General features: G+C 44.4%; 1 protein-coding gene across 8 annotated transcripts in view; it reads right to left on the bottom strand.

The window, feature by feature from the left end:
• Window positions 1–9,470, bottom strand: part of LOC138607414 (ephrin type-B receptor 3-like) — a 58,872-nt gene extending 49,402 nt beyond the window's left edge. For all 8 annotated transcript variants that reach the window (XM_069680005.1, XM_069680010.1, XM_069680008.1 and 5 more), the window contains exon 1: window positions 8,749–9,470. In XM_069680005.1, the coding sequence (XP_069536106.1) occupies window positions 8,749–8,812 (64 nt within the window). In that variant the 5' untranslated portion in view covers window positions 8,813–9,470. The remainder of the gene's footprint in view (window positions 1–8,748) is intronic.
• Between the last annotated feature and the right edge of the window lie 7,289 nt (window positions 9,471–16,759).

Below are 16,759 nucleotides of genomic sequence, written 5' to 3'. Positions count from 1 at the left end.
GAGGAACAGAAGACCAAAAGCAACACCTCCACATTTGCTCGATTGCCCCCAATGAAACGCTCTCCTTTAAAATCAGTTTAACCTTCCTGCAATTGCAATCTTTATAATGGACTCACTTAAACATTAAAGTCATCGTGTCACTGCGTTTCAACCTGAGCCGAGGTTAAATAAATGCCCCCCCCCCAGGCTGGCAGTGTCTCCAGGAGGCTGCAGCGTGGAACCATGGGGATTATGTAAATATCTCGACAAAAGGTCGCGTGTGATTGGTGCTGCTGTCACTGTTGGGATTCAGCGTGTGTGAGAGCCGTGCGGGAGAGGGCGCGTTTAAAGATGTTCAGAGTGAATTCGGTGTGCTGTTGATAAGAGAGCAAGGGGTCTGGTTGAACCTGCTGCTGTTCTCAAGAAGACAAAAAGGGAGAGGGAGAAATATTTAATAGATGTGGGGGAGCCCTCCTCCCGCCTGCGGGGCTTTTGAAGTGTAGATGAAGTGCAGGTGGCGAGTGTTTTTGACACCGAGGATGAGAAGTGGGGCAGGCTGAGGTGTGCTAGCAGCCTGCACGCAAAGCGAACTGGAACACTCACACAGAAATCCCTTACCAAGGAAAAATACACTTCTAAACACTTGCACGTGCATTACAACGGACATTTGAGCACATCACATCAGTCCTGACTTCAGCTTTTTCCTTGAGGCCGCTCCTTTCACAACAAAAAGGCTGTTTGAAAGTTAGCAAAAGCTGTTTTCCTAGCTAGGCCCGGTGCCTCGTCCTACCATTAACCTCCCAGCTCTACAAAGAGAGTTTCCCCATCTGTCTTTTCTTCTTATCGTTAACAGGACCGGCAAAGGCTGAAACCAGGTGATGTGGCCTTTTTTCCCCCTCCCCTCAAGGCACACTGTTTTACAGCAGCGGCCGCCCTCCAGACAGATGTAACCGGCTATTTTTTAAAGCGAAATATCAAAGACCTCTTTCTGCTCCATCGGCAAAATTTGTTACAAGAGTTTGTAGCTCTTGAAGAAACGGTGGGAGGAGGCCCGGAGGTGGATCAAACTGCTGCTGGGAGAAGTCTACCGCTTTAAACTCCACCCTGTGTTGCTTTGAATGTCCCTGCCTCAGTAACGAGAAGCACAAAGGCCCGTCTCATGTCGTTTCTCATAACTCATGCACGTAGCACAACTGCCCTGATATGCCGGCTGCCCCAGACGGCTAAAAGAAGTCAAGCGCACATCTCTGACCCGGTCTCCGACTGTGCTTTTGACCTGCTCTGTTTGTGTTAGTTTTTATGTGTCAACGAGCCGTGGAAAGTTGCACAGTCGGTCTCTCTAAATATACACATCCTCTTTCAATGTATTTTTATTCGCCACTGGAAAAGGATAACCCCTGGAGCTTGATTGTGTTAGGGCAGCTATTGTTGAGAAGACTAGCCTTGTGGAGTAGCCCCCCCCTGAAAATTCATCCATTACAGACCCCCTCTTATGACCTCCGGGTAAGGGTCACAGGACGTGGGCAGAGAGTGGGTGGAGAAGCACAGCAGGTCTTGGCTCAGTTATAAGCCGGACATTTTTGACACGTGGTGATTTCAGCTGCACTTTATGGACATCCGGTGGCGACAGGAGCTATAAAATACCAACTCTGATGGCCGTTAATATTATGTGAAACTTTTCATCAGGATTTGGAAAGTCGTTAATATCGTTCAGTAATAAATACAGATGGGGAACGTCGTGTCTGAGTGAGCGCACATCCTTAAAAACGTACATATGCTGAGATTTCTTACGACAAAAATGAACAGTTTCTTGAGCTTAGACGACTATAAATTAACTTTTTGTCTTTTACCTCGGGAAGGGAATACAATTATAAAAGAATAATGGAATCTAAAATGACTAAGGTAGTTTTGGGGGATGGAAAAGGTCTAAAACCTTACAGCGAGAGATTTTAAGTGAAGGGTTAGTTAGCTTTGATAAATTGCAAGGACTCATACCGAGCGTGGTGAGTTGATTCCTATATCTTTAATTAAATCCACCTTAACTAGAGGAGCAGACAGACTTTGACATACTGTACCCCCAGCAACACATACACAAACACACTCTAACCCCTGTAACCTCCAAACACACACACTCCTATACCCCCTAAATGCACCACCCATCTTGCTCTTGTCGTGAGCACAAATCTCTCCCTCACTCTCTTTCACTCCCTGTGCCCGACTGTGTGTGTGTGTGTGTGTGTGTCTCTTTCCCTTGTTCTGCTCCGCTGACTACAGACACGAGCAGTGTGTGTGTGTGTGTGTGTGTGTGTGTGTGTGTGTGCAGCGGGGCAGGCCCAGACACATTCGCCCTCCTCTGCTTGCTCTCAACAGTGGGTGTCAAAAACCTGCCATCCCACAAGGCCCCTCTGTCGGATGCCAGGATGGACTGCACACACACACACACACACACACACATACGAGTGTCGTACGCAGCCACACACACAAGCTGCATGCACATGGGCAGCTTTGGAACATGCCCAAAATATACCCAAAGAAATAGAGGAAAGTTGACAATATAGCTTTACAATTTATAGACGCAGCGTAGAGATTTATCTAATGTGAAAAAGACTGTAGTGTTTAACTACATCTGTAGGTCACTGTTCACTAACACTAAGAGCATACAAAGCACATGGTCTTACTGTAATATTAATACGCTTATAGTAGCATCATTTTGCTGCTGGTTTTCTAAAGCTCCTCTGTGGATCCTGTTCTTGTAAGCCCCACAGGCTAATTGTTAAGCCCGAAACAAACACAGTAAAGCGGACATGCCTTGACAACATCCCTGTTCTATAAAGCTGTACACTTCAACGCTGCAGAATCAAATCCGAGCTGACAGCATCCATGTTTTCATCCCCGCCGCCTTATTTCCACTGGTCATCCTGCCCGGTCCACTTCCTGGTGTGCGAAGGCCCCGGCAGGCCGGACACGGCTGTTGCTTGCCTACATGTGAAATTCCAGCTCGGTGAATCTTTCCGAGCGGCCATATGAGCCATGAACCATCAGCGGGTGCACACGAGCGCTCCCGCAGGCCCGATGCATCTGTAAAGTCTGTCAACTCTGCTGCCCTCTGAGTTTCTGATCCAAATCTGCCCCACATCCCGACCACACCACCTCACAGTGCCCCCAACCCCCCTTACCCCTATACCATCCCACCCCGACTCCCAACATGTCGTCATCCGCTCCCCCTTCTCCCTGAGCGCCTTAGGCCGGTCTGAACCTAAGTCACTGTACATCTGTTCAACATGGCTGCTGCCGAGCACATGACCTATAGAGAGCGAGTGGGCTGCCTGACGAGGTCACACTACCAGAGCACTGCTGAAGGTGATGAACTGGTGCTGTGGCTTTCTCTCACTGTATTTATATATATATATATATATATATATATATATATATTTTCTCCTTAGAACATGTGTGTACATGTAAATACCGAGATCATTTTGCATCACTGTGCCATTAAAGCAAGTAGTAATAAGTCACTACCAATAGGTACAGTTTGAGAATGTAATGAATATAATGGCAATAACTTATAAGACATAATATATACACACATGATAGAAAGACAATAAATAAAAGACAACAATAATTTAAAAAAATATTATAACATAATAATAATAATAATGATAATACTACTACTACTACTACTACTAATAATAATAATGCAGTAAAGTGTTTCATAGTGCTTTATTATTATTGTTATTATTATTATTTAATATTACATTATCAATCAAATACATTTCTATAAGTTGTTTGATAATATAACTACTAGGCTTTTATAATATAATAATAATAATAATAATAATAAGGCGCAGAACAATATAGTTATAATAATAGGAATATAATAATGAGGATATAATAATATAATAGCACTACCGTGTTATAATCATTATTATAATAGCTGTTGCTTTTTTACATTAGCCTTGTGCCAAATGTGCATTTACACAAGAGGCGGAGTCCTCCTTCAGCCAATTGATTGAGGCGCATTGATACATACGCTTATGAATCGGTAATTGGTTCTAACAGGAAGACAGAGAGGCAGTCTCCCGCATCACACCTGATTGTGCGCTTTAAAAGGGCTGAGCTGCGCTGATTCGCTCGATCAATAACACCGCTTCAATTGACACTTTGAACACTGTGTGCGTTTGTGTGTGCGCGCCTGAGCGACTATCTATTTACAGATATTTTTGATAGATAGATAGATAGATAGATAGATAGATAGATAGATGATTTACCATGTTGCTGACCTCCTGAATACCCTCGGGAATGATTCATTAGCAGAACTCTCAGAATGACTTCGCTTTTATTCTGCTAATTCACTTCCACGCCTCTTTAGGACGTTTCCACTCGGGGCCCTGAATGCTCTGCGTGATGGCCGCAATAAGGCACTAATAGTTTCCTTTGTCACTTGCATTGTGACTCTAAATACATTTGCTCAGTACTCTGCTTTTGAGTGTTATGCAGAGGACCTCCTGTAGTAAAGTTTTACGCAACAGCCTCACGGTGAGTCCTGCTCGGGCCACACAGGGTGAAATACAGCCTGGCGCGCGGAGGCCTCTGGGCGCATGTGTGCCGGACAAAACGCCCTATTAGGCCTGCATCACTTTTCATTCATGTTTATGGAGATTTGACAAAATCCTGCCGTCCTAAATATGTAAAAGGGCCAAATTAGACTTTTATTCACTTTTCTTTGTCAAAAAACAGACAGTCTGCCACACATGTTATTTGTTTGACGGTTATTTGGGGTTAAACACGTCAGAAGGGCAGTGATAAACATTTGTCCTTAAAATGGCGTAAAATCAACACACATATATGTTAATTAATGCACCTTTTATATTTGTGGGAGTATGGTTTACGCATGTTTTTAACTTCTACTATAAAAATACGTTTGTGCCTTAAATCTAATGAAAAAGCAAAAAAAAAGTATTAATTATTTTTCGTATTTACTCAAATAAGACAAACTATTCTAAGGGTTTTTTTTGCCTCATGATCACCAACTGGAAATTATAATTTACACTCCTAACCCCTGACCGTTTATGACTCCTCACGGCAAATGTCTGATAATATTGGTAATAAAATAATAAAGATGACGAGGGGACCTCCTGCGCTTTAAAAAACCAGAACCAGGAGAGAATAAATCACGAGAGAGAGTCAGGCGAGAAATGTGCCAACTGCAAACAGGCACAGGAAAGCTCCTGTGGAGGTGTGATCTCACCCACGTAAAAACATAAACATGTGCGCTTCAAAGGCCCTGCTTGTGCGTAATCACTCCACGAAACACACCGCCTTAAATAGAAAGAAAAAAAAAGAAGCTCGGGGAGTGGAGTGGGGAACCCTGAGCTGTGACCATAAAAGAACATTTGTCTTCGTTTAGGCTGAAAATTATTCCAGGTGAGGCTTGTTCGGGTGGAAGCTGTCGTAAGAGGTTTGAGATTTTGGCTTAAGTGCCAAGAATTACGACGTTGACGTTTTTTGTCAAAATAAATTCACGCCAAACTTTTCTAGGGAACACAAGTCTGTTCAGCTGTGGCAACGTGAGTGGAAAAGTTTGTCCACCTGAGACTCCCTCTAAGGTTTACATGCCAGCAGAGGCTGAATAACAAACAGTAACAGAGCCCTTTTCCCTGTCAGCATCATTTACGCCACAAAAACACACAATAACGGATGTACTAGGACAATGAACTCAAACAAACGGCATCGGAGTTGTTTTTAGTGCTCGTTAGCCTGGCCTGAGTATCATTATGGTGCCTGTGTTCGTGCCTTTTGTCTGTCTTCCTCCCTCCATCGCACGTAATTTACACCCAGGACTAACCACAGCGCCTGTGCGCAACACAGGACTGTCATCGACGCAATTTGTCTCCTCAGCACGCAGAGAGCAGCCTGGAGTTCACCAGCCACGGCCTTTTTACAGCCACTGAGGCCACATTCTGACCAACAAGCACCGCAACGATCAACTTCTTGTTATGAAAAAGAAAACTGAATGAATTTCAATAAACATGAAATATCTGCTGTTAAATTAAAGGTCGTTTTTCTTAGACAAACAACACACTGATCACATTTGATCCACTTTTAAATCAAAAAGATGTGCCATGGATGTTTGACTATTGTTACACGCACAGCAATAGACCCATTAAAGCAGGAATCCTGCGTAAAACAACTGATCTCTCTTTTATTGGCTTCATTTGAGCCACTTCAAAGCACCCAATCAGCGAAATGTGGTGAAGTTTGTTTAAAGATTTAGATCACTGTTAGCGTTGGTGTTTGCAGTCACTGGGAACTGGTGTAATAATAACGCTGCAATAAGCCCACAATTAAATAATCAAAAGCAAACTAAATATACAAAGTTTTGTTTAACTATTATATCCAGATTTAAGGGCCGGATGTGAACAAGAAAAAAAAGAAAAGAGGGGAGGGGGGGAAAGGAAAAGAAAACATGAATTCATTAAGAGCCGGTCCCCCGGGCGGTGTGACCCCGGGACCCGGGGAGAGACGCACGGTGGGCCGGGGAAACTTCTCCAGCAGGGCCGCTTGTTTCTCCCTAAATCTCCATAAACCCAGATATCCCAGAAAGAAGCCCCAGCAGCGGCCATAAATCACCCTGCTGCATTAAAAGCTTTGGTTAAAAAAGAAAAAAAAACCTGCCAGGTCAGGCAGGTAGAATTTATGGCATCACTTGTGCAGGGAAAGGATTGTTCTAACTAAACGCAGCCTGTGCGCAGCTAACTCGCTGCTATTCTCAAGAAAACACCACGCGCTCTCTACCTATCTCTCTCCCTCCTCGTTTCTACCTCAGGAGCCCACAAACGTCTGCACAACAAGAATCCACTCATCCAGTCAAGCCATGTGTTTTAAGTCAGCGGTTCCCAACTGGGGTCCAGTGACCTGCAGGGGTCACAGAGAGCGGTCCGGGGGGGTCCCAGGCAAAATAAAGAACTAGGGTTTCAAAATAATTTTGTTCAGGAGAAAAAATGTAATGCAAAGCAGCCATACCTCACGTGTACAGAGAGGGGCTATAATTAATTCAGTACTTATATTCAGCAACATAAAAACTGCATCGAAGTTTGATTTAATAGAAGATCTTTGAGCGATGAATTCCCTCCTCTTTTATTATATGCAGCCTACCACTAAAACTACAACTCCTATCAGATAAGCGTTCCTCTCTCGTTCTGGCAGTGGAAACACCAAAGTGTTAAAAGCAATTCCATCAGAATGGTGATTTCATTAAGAGTTCACTTAGCAGTGTGAGCTGCTCTAGCGCAGCACAGACTGTAACAGGCCTACGGATGTTTTCTCATATTAAGGTCAGGGCTCTGGAAAGTGAGCAGAGACACACACTTGAATCAAATTCACACAGACTGGTGTCGTAGCGGATAACAACACGCAACCTGCCTTTTCAATAATTTAGTTCGATGATGTTTAAGTAACATTAGCGTCCAATGGAGTGAAATAAATAATGATACGTCACGTTGTTTTACGCTCCTTTGTTGTTTCTGCGTGCGTATGCAGCCTGTGCATTGTATGTGGCTGGTGTTGCAGTTTAATTCCAAAATAATTGACGCTAAGTAGAAAACTTTCAAAGTAAAAGCTGACTTAAAGACAAACTTTTCTTTTAACTGTAATTGACGTATTTCTCTCGCTTGAAGATAAGAAAAGCTCCAGAGACGTGGAGCGGACAGGTCGCGGAACAAACCGAGAGAGAAAGGCGTTAACTGAGCCACTGGCCCACTGTCCTACTTTCCTGACTGGCATCACAAGCCAACCGGGAGCTTCGCCTCAGCTCCGGCATTCAGAGTTCAAGCTTTAGGCCCCTTGCAACCTTATTTCCACTCCTCAGTATTCTAATATCCCCGAACAGAGCTGAGAGGAACATTTCAAAATGAAAAGAAGAGTGAGAGACTACTTTGCTGGCGGGGGGAAAGACAGCTAGAATTTCCCATCGATTTTTACGCACGGCAAACATCAACACTAAAACAGATGGCTTTGTTATTGGAAGCGACTGCTATGAAATATAACTGTAAATAACCAATCGATGCCACTTAAGGAGAAAAACACACAAAACTTTAATTAACACAGAGACACATTAATTTATCTTCATTTACTTTTGACACGTTCGCTTTAAAAGCATTTAATGATAATTAAGAAAAATCATGTTGCAGCTTTTACACTAAATTGAGAATAAAAATAGACTTTTATCGCTTTTTCGCGTGTTTACTTTGACCTCAAACTGATTGTCCACATGTCAAAAGGCCACGCACTCACGCAGCCCTAAAATACACGCAGCCGACCTGGGAGGGGGAAAGTGTCTGTTGGGGGGGTCTCGGAGCTGCGACTCCCCGATGAGATACAGTGTGGAGCTAATTTCCTTTAAGTGACGAAGAAAGCACCAAGCTAAAGCTGATCCAACAAAAAAAAGAAGAATACACAACTACTATTGAAATGGATGAGCTCTGGTTGACGCGCATAACAATTGTGTAGTGAAACCTGCACCGGCCACAGCGCCTGGCTGCGTAAAGCCCATAATGCCATTAAAGATCCCCCCAAAAAGAAGCCAGATGGCCACTTTGGAAATGAAACGTTGGTTTTAATTCGAGGTAGACAGATAATGAAGATTTTGGGGAGACTGGAGCCTCTCCCGCTGCGGCGCCCAGCCTCAGACAAGCAGGCATGGGTGCTGTGGAGGAAAAAAAAGACGCTTAAGGCTTCTTGTAAAAAAAAATAAAAGATGAAATTTCTTACCTTCAACGGCGGACACCACAGGCAGCAAGAGGCTGCATAAAAGCAGAAAGTAATCCATTGTCATAAAGCGTTCAGGTCGGACATGTAAATAGACCCACGAGAGAGAGAGAGGGGGCAATACAATCCTGGGTGATCCGACGCTCCACGCACCCAGTCCCGTCCCAGTCCTAGTCCCAGGGGTGTCAAGCCTCCAGGAGCAATTCACCTCCCATTCACCGAAACGCGTAAAGGTGTGCGTCCGGTGGAAATAACACTCCTTTGCGTAAAATGTGTGAACAAATCAGCCCGTCTTTGGCTTTTCACTGAGCTCCAACGTGCCTTAACAAACCAGAGAGAAGGCAACGCGCTCAAGTCTCCCAGTCCTTTCCCCTCGCATGGAGCGAAGCAGCTGAAAACAGGTAGTCCAGTCCGGGGTCACCATCCGGAGAGTATTTCCAGCACTGTTTCGTTTATCGTTAACAGAAAAAAAGGAAGTAAGAGCCTTCTAAAGGGGGATCCGAAGACTTTCTCTGCGGTCAGAGGAGCACAGGCAGAGACAGCCGCACTTGTATCAGAACCATGGTGTGTATAAGTCCCAGCTAGGCATGTGCACGCTCACACGCGTCCGAGAGCAAGTGGTATTCCTTAATGCGAAGAAAGAGCCGCGCGGTTTGTAGATATTTATTCCCTGAGCGAATTGATCAGCTTTGGCCGCTGTGTCTGAAACGTCTGTCTGTCGCTCGCTCGGCTGTGCTGCACTGGTATGAAGCTGAGGGCTGTGCAGGAATAACGGAGAGAGAGAGAGAGAGAGAGAGAGAGAGAGAGAGAGAGAGAGAGAGAGAGAGAGAGAGGAGACGGGGGGCACCAGGAGGAGGAGGGGTTACGGTTAAAGCAGCTGCATTGAAAATAAAATGTCTACCTTGACAATCAATTACTATTACATTTTGTGTACAAGTCACCGTTTATTGCACTCTTTTTTATTTTTAAACAATGGTGCAGTTATATACTTCCATACTTCCTGAATGCGTCTCTTTTTTCTCGCATATTGGCACAATTAAGGCAGCATACCACACGATCCTCTGCTGCAGACGGCTGCTTTAAAACATTTGATTTGTGCGACAAAAATAGAATTATTGGACAATTTTGGAATCATTTAAAAACTAATTTGCATTTTCAAGAATCTTCAAGCCTTAAAGAAATGTCTTAATTGTCAGGTTGGTGTTTTTATATATTTATATATTCTTGATCTTTGTGTGCAGCGTGTCACTCTGCCTCTCCCTCCCCGTGTGCAGGCATGGACGCACAGCGCCTCCCTGCGGGTCGCGCCGTCTCGATGCAAAGTAAGAAGGCAGTTTCTGCTGAGTTGTTGTTTTAATTAAAACAATATTTCTATTAAAGTGCATGACGTTAAAATAGCAATATATTTATATTTTGTAATAGTCTGCTCATGAAAAACATCGATCATTTCAAAATAAGAGTCCGTGCCATCGAAGTTTTGTGCTCAATTTAAAGTAACAAATCAAACAATCTTAAACTTAGTTATTAAATTCACTCGCTTTTGTAAGGTGAGATAGTCGGTCGATCAAAGCGCAGCAGGCAGTGTTTTCTTTCCTGTAAGATAGCAGACATGGGATCTACTTTTCCTCTTCCTCGGACGCGTTGAAGCAGGGGCATCTGTCACGACCAGACTTTTACAGCCTCTCTCCTCCATCTCTGCCTCCTCTGTGCTTTTATTGTAACAGTAAGCAGTAAAAAAAAAAAAAAAAAAAGTTAAAGAATGTGATCAGAAAATATGCATTTTACCCCATACGTCAACCTAACGTGTGACTTTTTATTTCCAGAAAACAGCACGTTTCCTGCGCGCATTAGTGGGTCAGTATAGTGCTATGAATAAACTGTGACCTGTGGGGGAAATACAGAAGTGCTGACAAAATAAAAGCACAGTAACTCTTATGTAAAATTAATATTTCAATATATTGACATGTATATATAAGTGCTGAGTTATATTTCCCCCATCTTGTAGGTTAATTCAGTAATAACCAACTGATGCATTTAACTCAGTCAGACCTCTCTAACAGGGATGACAGGCAGAGTTATGAGGCTGAACTTGCCACAGTCAGCATTAATGCTGAGCTGCTACACAGCCGAAGTCCACTACATTATTAATTATGTTGAATATTGATGTGTTCTCTGCTGTATTTGGAGATAAGGGAAAAGTGAGGAGCTGAACACGGCTCAAATATTGTTATTGAAGTTAATGTAAATGATTAGCAGTCGGCTATAGTCAGGCCGCTGCTGCTCTTTACTTCATCCTGTACGCACAGAATGAGTGATGTTAACACAGTGGAATTTGTCGCCCGTTCCGCAGGGCTAGAAAGAAAAGGAAACCAGCCCTGTGAAATGTCCGAGCGCAGCCAAACGACTCGTCTGTTAGTGTGAAGTTGAGAGGTGATTGGATGCCGTTTCCTGTGAGGTTCAGGCAGACACACGTGCTCTGCTGTTTTATGTGCCGGTGGTGCCACAGAGCCGTCCAGTCAGAAATGCTTCTTTAAAAAGAATGATCTGGTGTCATTGTGGCTTATTTGAGCAACTTTTTAAGTTTAAACATTTTATGTTCAGATTTAATCGTGAAAAGGAGGAAATGATGCTTTTAAGAAAGTTTTGGGTTTGTTTTTATGAGTAGGCAAAATAGAAAATGTACTTTTAAAAGTGTTTTTGACATGTTGTTATTCTGCTTTCAGAGTGTTGGGATTCAATGAGCATTTTTGTTAAACTGCCCTTGATTTAAACTTTCGATTGAAAACTTGGCCGATGGAAGAATAAAGAAAACATCCTGGATGTGAATGAAAACTCTTCAAGCTTTTCCAGCCTGGTGTTACAGGCCAACTTGTTGAAGGGATACGGTCGCGCTGTGTTCCCTCGTGTCTGAAAACTACTCTTAATATTTGCGTGGAATTAAACCGTTTTTAGAAATGACTTTAAGGAGAATAAGAGGATTTTTAGAAGGTAAACTGTTTTTATTATTATAAATAGAGATCAGGGTGGAGACCCAAATCAAGAAAACTACTACATGAAATAAAAGAAAACTAAACAATAATTTCTCGGGGGAAGAAAAAAGCAGTAATGAAACTATTAACACTCTTTTTTGAGGTTGCTATTAAAGCTATACAATCACACATATTTACTGTATTTATAACAACACTGCCGTGTTTACTTTACTTTACTTTACTTTGTTGGTGTAAACACAGAAATTCTGAAATTAAATATTCTAAACTAACTTTCTTGTTGTTGTTGTTGTATATTGTGGATTGAATTTACAGAAGCAGCACTGTCAAAAAGTGTTGATTCACTAAATACTTAGAAACTGGAAGCAGAGACAAAAAAGGCAGATGAATCCTCCCTCAGACTTGGTCACAAATATTTTTGGGGGTAGGAAACTTACAAGTTCCTTTATAAATCACATCAACATACCCACGTTTATAATAATTTTCTAAGTGAAGCGACAGGGGTAAGAGGATCTCCGGCGGCTTCAAAGAAGACCGTCGTCTCGTTTGTTGCCAAAGCCACGGCAGCCCCCGGGTCTCTGTCTCCGTGCCGGCCGCCATTAAAGGGCAACCAGAAGCACAGCGAGTCCGCACAGCGGCCACCTCTGCTGCGTCTGCCCGTCTTCTCACTGCTCTTAAAAAGAAATGAGGTAGAAAGAACTTTAGAGCAACTTTGTTGGGAAAAGAAAACATGGATTTTTTCTCTTTTTGTCTGGAGTCTGTTACACCTTTGAAGGTTGGAAATCTTGGTGTATGATAAACAAAAGATTAGCCGGGGTAAGCCTCGGAGGATTCCTGAACCCCCGACTGTTTGCCGACGTGAAAAAGAAAGTGTGTCAAACCATAAATATGGGCTCCGTATAAACCGACACACTAGGGGGGGAAGCGTTTGCCAATGAATGGAACGTCCACATTAATAAATCAGCTATTGTGTACTTAAAAGCTAAGGTTTGGGTTTTACTAAACTTCTGGAGCAGGTTTATTTTTCTACGTTTTACAGCGTGTGTCGTCGAGGCTCGGTTGGACGGGTGAGGATTTTCTCGTCTGTGAATGGCAGCAGTAAAACTGTATATACAGACGTGTTGTTATAGACGACTGTAACAGGCAAAGATGGTGCTGAAAACGTCCACCGACTGCTTATTTCTGGAGAGGCTGCATTGGTATTTTTTTTCATTACCCATAACCAAAACATGCCTGACCCTAACCATAACCCTTACCCTGTAATCTAACCCCAATAAGGACACAGGGATATTTCAGGAGGGCCTGAATACGACTGCTTTTGGATACCAATTTTGTCCTGAAGCGGCAGCCGATCTGCTCCACAATTTGTTCCAAATGCGACTTAAAACAAACACACACACGTACTGTACACACACACACACACACACACACACACACACAGTGAAATGGTCCTTTAAGTGCTCCTGAGCAGCACCTGGCCCACATTAGAAACTCAATAAGTAAAGTGGCAGACATTTTACTGCCACATGGAAATTTCTCAAGCTTACACCTACTGCGCCCTCGCCAGACCCTCGCTAACCTCATCCATCCGTCCTCCCACTCATCTCGTGCCAGGATATCAGTGTCTCTACTTAAAACACATGCACACGCACACGCACACACTAGACCTTTTCTCACACACAGTAAACTTCTCAAACCCTTCCTCCCTCACAAATCACACACTCGGACACAAACAGAAACACACAGTCACCCCCTCTAGCATGCATAAAACTCTGGCAGACTTCACACACACGCACGCGCACACACACACACACACACACACACACTCTTATGTCTGGGTATGGTCTAATAGCAGCACTAATGTGATGTGAGTGTGAGGGGATTGCTTTACTCCGGCAATATTAAGGGAGTAGTGGAGCCGTTGCTTACGTTAGAGTGTCTTTTGACATGTGTGCGCGCTATTGTGTGTGTGTGTGTGTGAGGATGCAGGCAAAGAGGACTAGTGGTGCTGGTGGAGGAGGAGGAGCTGGTGGTGGGAGGCTCTGGAGAATCTCACAACGGCTCAAAGCTGGAATCCAGGCAAAGAGGAGGTGTGTGTGTGTGTGTGTGTGTAAGAGAGAGAAAAGGGGGCTGTTTACAAGAGTTTTGGGGGTGGGGTTGGGGTGGGGGTCTAATCCTAAAGGCCTTCACCACTGACCGAGCACTTAACACAGGATCACAAATGCAGCCCCGACTGAACCCCCCTCAAGACCACCATCATCCACCCTCGTCCACACACACACACACACACACACTGTCTAGCCTCCAGCTCCACTCCTGCCGCTGTAAATCAGCACCTCCTTGCCAGCCCCCCCCTCCTCCTCCACCAACACCCCAAACTTGTGCCACAACCAGCTACTGTCTGTCTCTGGTGAGTATCTCTCACCTTTCAACACCTTCCTCCACCTAACCCAGAGAAGCTATACTTCACCGTCCCCGCCACCGCTCGCAGATTTATGACTCACCCTCCCATCACCCCGACCCCGCCGCCTTTGTGCCGACACGCAGACAGACAGGCAGTCATAGATAGACGCATTCATACGTGTACCACCGTGAGCGTCCCGCAGGCGCACGCTGCTGACAAACAGACTGAGCATGCAAATTACATGCTGCGCGGACAAAAGGTGAGGGAAAATAACCTTTCACCAATATGTCAGGATTACGTAGGAGCACGGACAGAGGCAGACAGTTTCAGGTTTGAGGTTGAGTTGTTGGATGAGTGATTACATTCGCTTTCAACTCAGAACTGAGGCTCAGTTTCTGACCTCAGACGAAGCTTGGTACAGGGGTTTTGGGCCACATCAAAGGTGTCATCGTAACTTCACTCGCTTGAAGTCGACTAGCTAAAAAGAGACGGGTTACAAATTAGGAGAAAACCTGAATAAATAAGTGGAGAACCAAAGACTTGAGGTGCTTCCACACAGGGGATCTGCATGGCCCCAATATGCAACTTACAGAACCGTGACGTCTTGTGTCGAGTAGTTAAACTTTTAAAGAGTAAAAAACATTTGCCTTTTCATTTTTTTTTATGACAAAGAAGCTATTTTAAGAATTTCCAACTCATCAGGGAATACTGCCGGAGTTTTAACCACAGGGAATAACATCAACGATACAGTACAAAGGAGATTTACAGCAGCTCCAACCAGGGCTCTGACTACAGGCACGGCGAAGACACGGTGGACAAGAGAGAGGCCTGCATCGGTCAGTGCCAGCGTCCAGAGGCCTCAGCAGGGGTTTCAGTGGGGCTGGGAACCTAACCCAGCAAGAAACCCAGCCTGGAACTGCATCCAGTGTCGTTAAACTGACCTCTGTTGGTCTATGGAGCGTGTTCGGTCCCGGCTCGGCCGTGTCCCTGCCCTGTTGGTCCTACAACCTCGTTCTCCTCGCGGCACAAGGCTCTTGTGTAAATACATTTCTTCATGAAATATGTTTCAGCTGTTAATGTATTTATTTGGGTTTTCTGCAGAACATTTCATCATTTGCAGCATGTTTCACTTGTATTTGTTTTGGACTTTTGTAAATGTTTGGAATTGGCTTTGTTTCCGACTTTTCTCCTAATGAAAATCTGTTGGACCGCTCGTTTGCCCTTTTTTGACCGTCATATTTAATCAGCTCGTTTCCAAAAACCTTGACTGAAAACAGTCGCAAAAAGTCACACAAAAGCAAACATACATCATTCCTTCCCCCTTAACCCATCATTTCTCAAACGTGTGTTTCTCTGCCTGCTCCTTTGCCACCGTGCCCCCTGTTCTGTGTATTACATTATTCTGTCTGGCCTGAGTGGCAGAGCGGGTGGGCGGGAAGGTCAGGGCAGGTGCCCTGGCCAGCGTGACATGACTCCGCGCTTCAGAGCTTTTCCCATTAACACAATGGAAAAATCCTGTCTGCCGTGTGTTGCTGCCGTCGTTGCTATTGTAAATGCATGGCCTTTCTAATGTGCGACCCGCTCCCTCTCTGCTCCCGAGGTACACTTGCCTTTACATTCCAGATTTATATACTGTGCTGTTACATCCATGGCTGAGCTTGAAATATCACCAGTTTAACTTTTGCCAGCAAAAATCGCTTTAGAATCATTAATATTCTGAAAGTTTCCATCATGGGAGCTGATTACTTTGACGTAAGAGAAAAGGACACTCGATTTACTTTAATAAATATGTGTTTGAAGGAAAATAAGGCAGCGACAGATTCCTAGCAGCTGACGTCGGCTAGTATGAAGGGTCCAGGATGAATAATCACCGATGCCGGTCCAATAACAGAATGATTGATTGGGCCAAAGCCCCCTCACTGTCTGTGATAACATCCTTCAAAGTGTCCAAACACAATGTCAACACTGCGTCTCCCTCATGGGCGCCGTTCTTCCTCCATACCCAGAAACCCTCGCTTGACCTTTGACCTTTCAGCATGTCCAGCTGCAAAATGCAATCTTCCATGCAGGCTGGGGGCCTGAGGGTTGCCAGGCAGTGGCAAACAGAGGCAGATGCTCCATACTGTAGGTTACGGGAGGTCACTATAAACATCCACTCCAAAACAAGCTGGGAAATCGACTTATTAAACAGACCTGGGGAGATTTTCTGCTATTCGAAAGAGCATCAAATCAGTCGCTGCTGCACTCGTATGTCATACAGAAGGCTAACTTGAGGAAGCTGCTAGAAGCAGAGGTCAATAGCTTTGGGTGTCAGCTTTTTATGAGCATCAAATCACAACAAATCGTCCCTGTCTAGTTACTGTCAGTCAGGTAAAAAGGGATTTTCTTCCCCCCTCTGTCCAGCTCGGCTCCGGCGCTCCCAGAGGTAGTTAGTCATGACAAAGTTTCTAACCACAAAAGCACATGGTTTCAGTTTAGCGCTCGCTACCATTCAACATGGTTCCCATCCGGTCGCTCTCTCTCCCTCTCGCATGATCACAGCACTTGTATACGACGTGCCGTGACCCAAAAGCTGTGTAATGGGAAGCAGAGAGCCTTAACCACCATCACCTCAAGATCTGAG

This window comes from Semicossyphus pulcher, unplaced genomic scaffold, assembly GCF_022749685.1.
Source record: "Semicossyphus pulcher isolate SPU_LCO1_2020_fin unplaced genomic scaffold, fSemPul1.0.p SCAF_4, whole genome shotgun sequence".
Classification (NCBI taxonomy): domain Eukaryota; kingdom Metazoa; phylum Chordata; class Actinopteri; order Labriformes; family Labridae; genus Semicossyphus; species Semicossyphus pulcher.
Note: the sequence above shows the minus strand (reverse complement) of the source record. Positions and strands in the feature narration are given on the sequence as shown.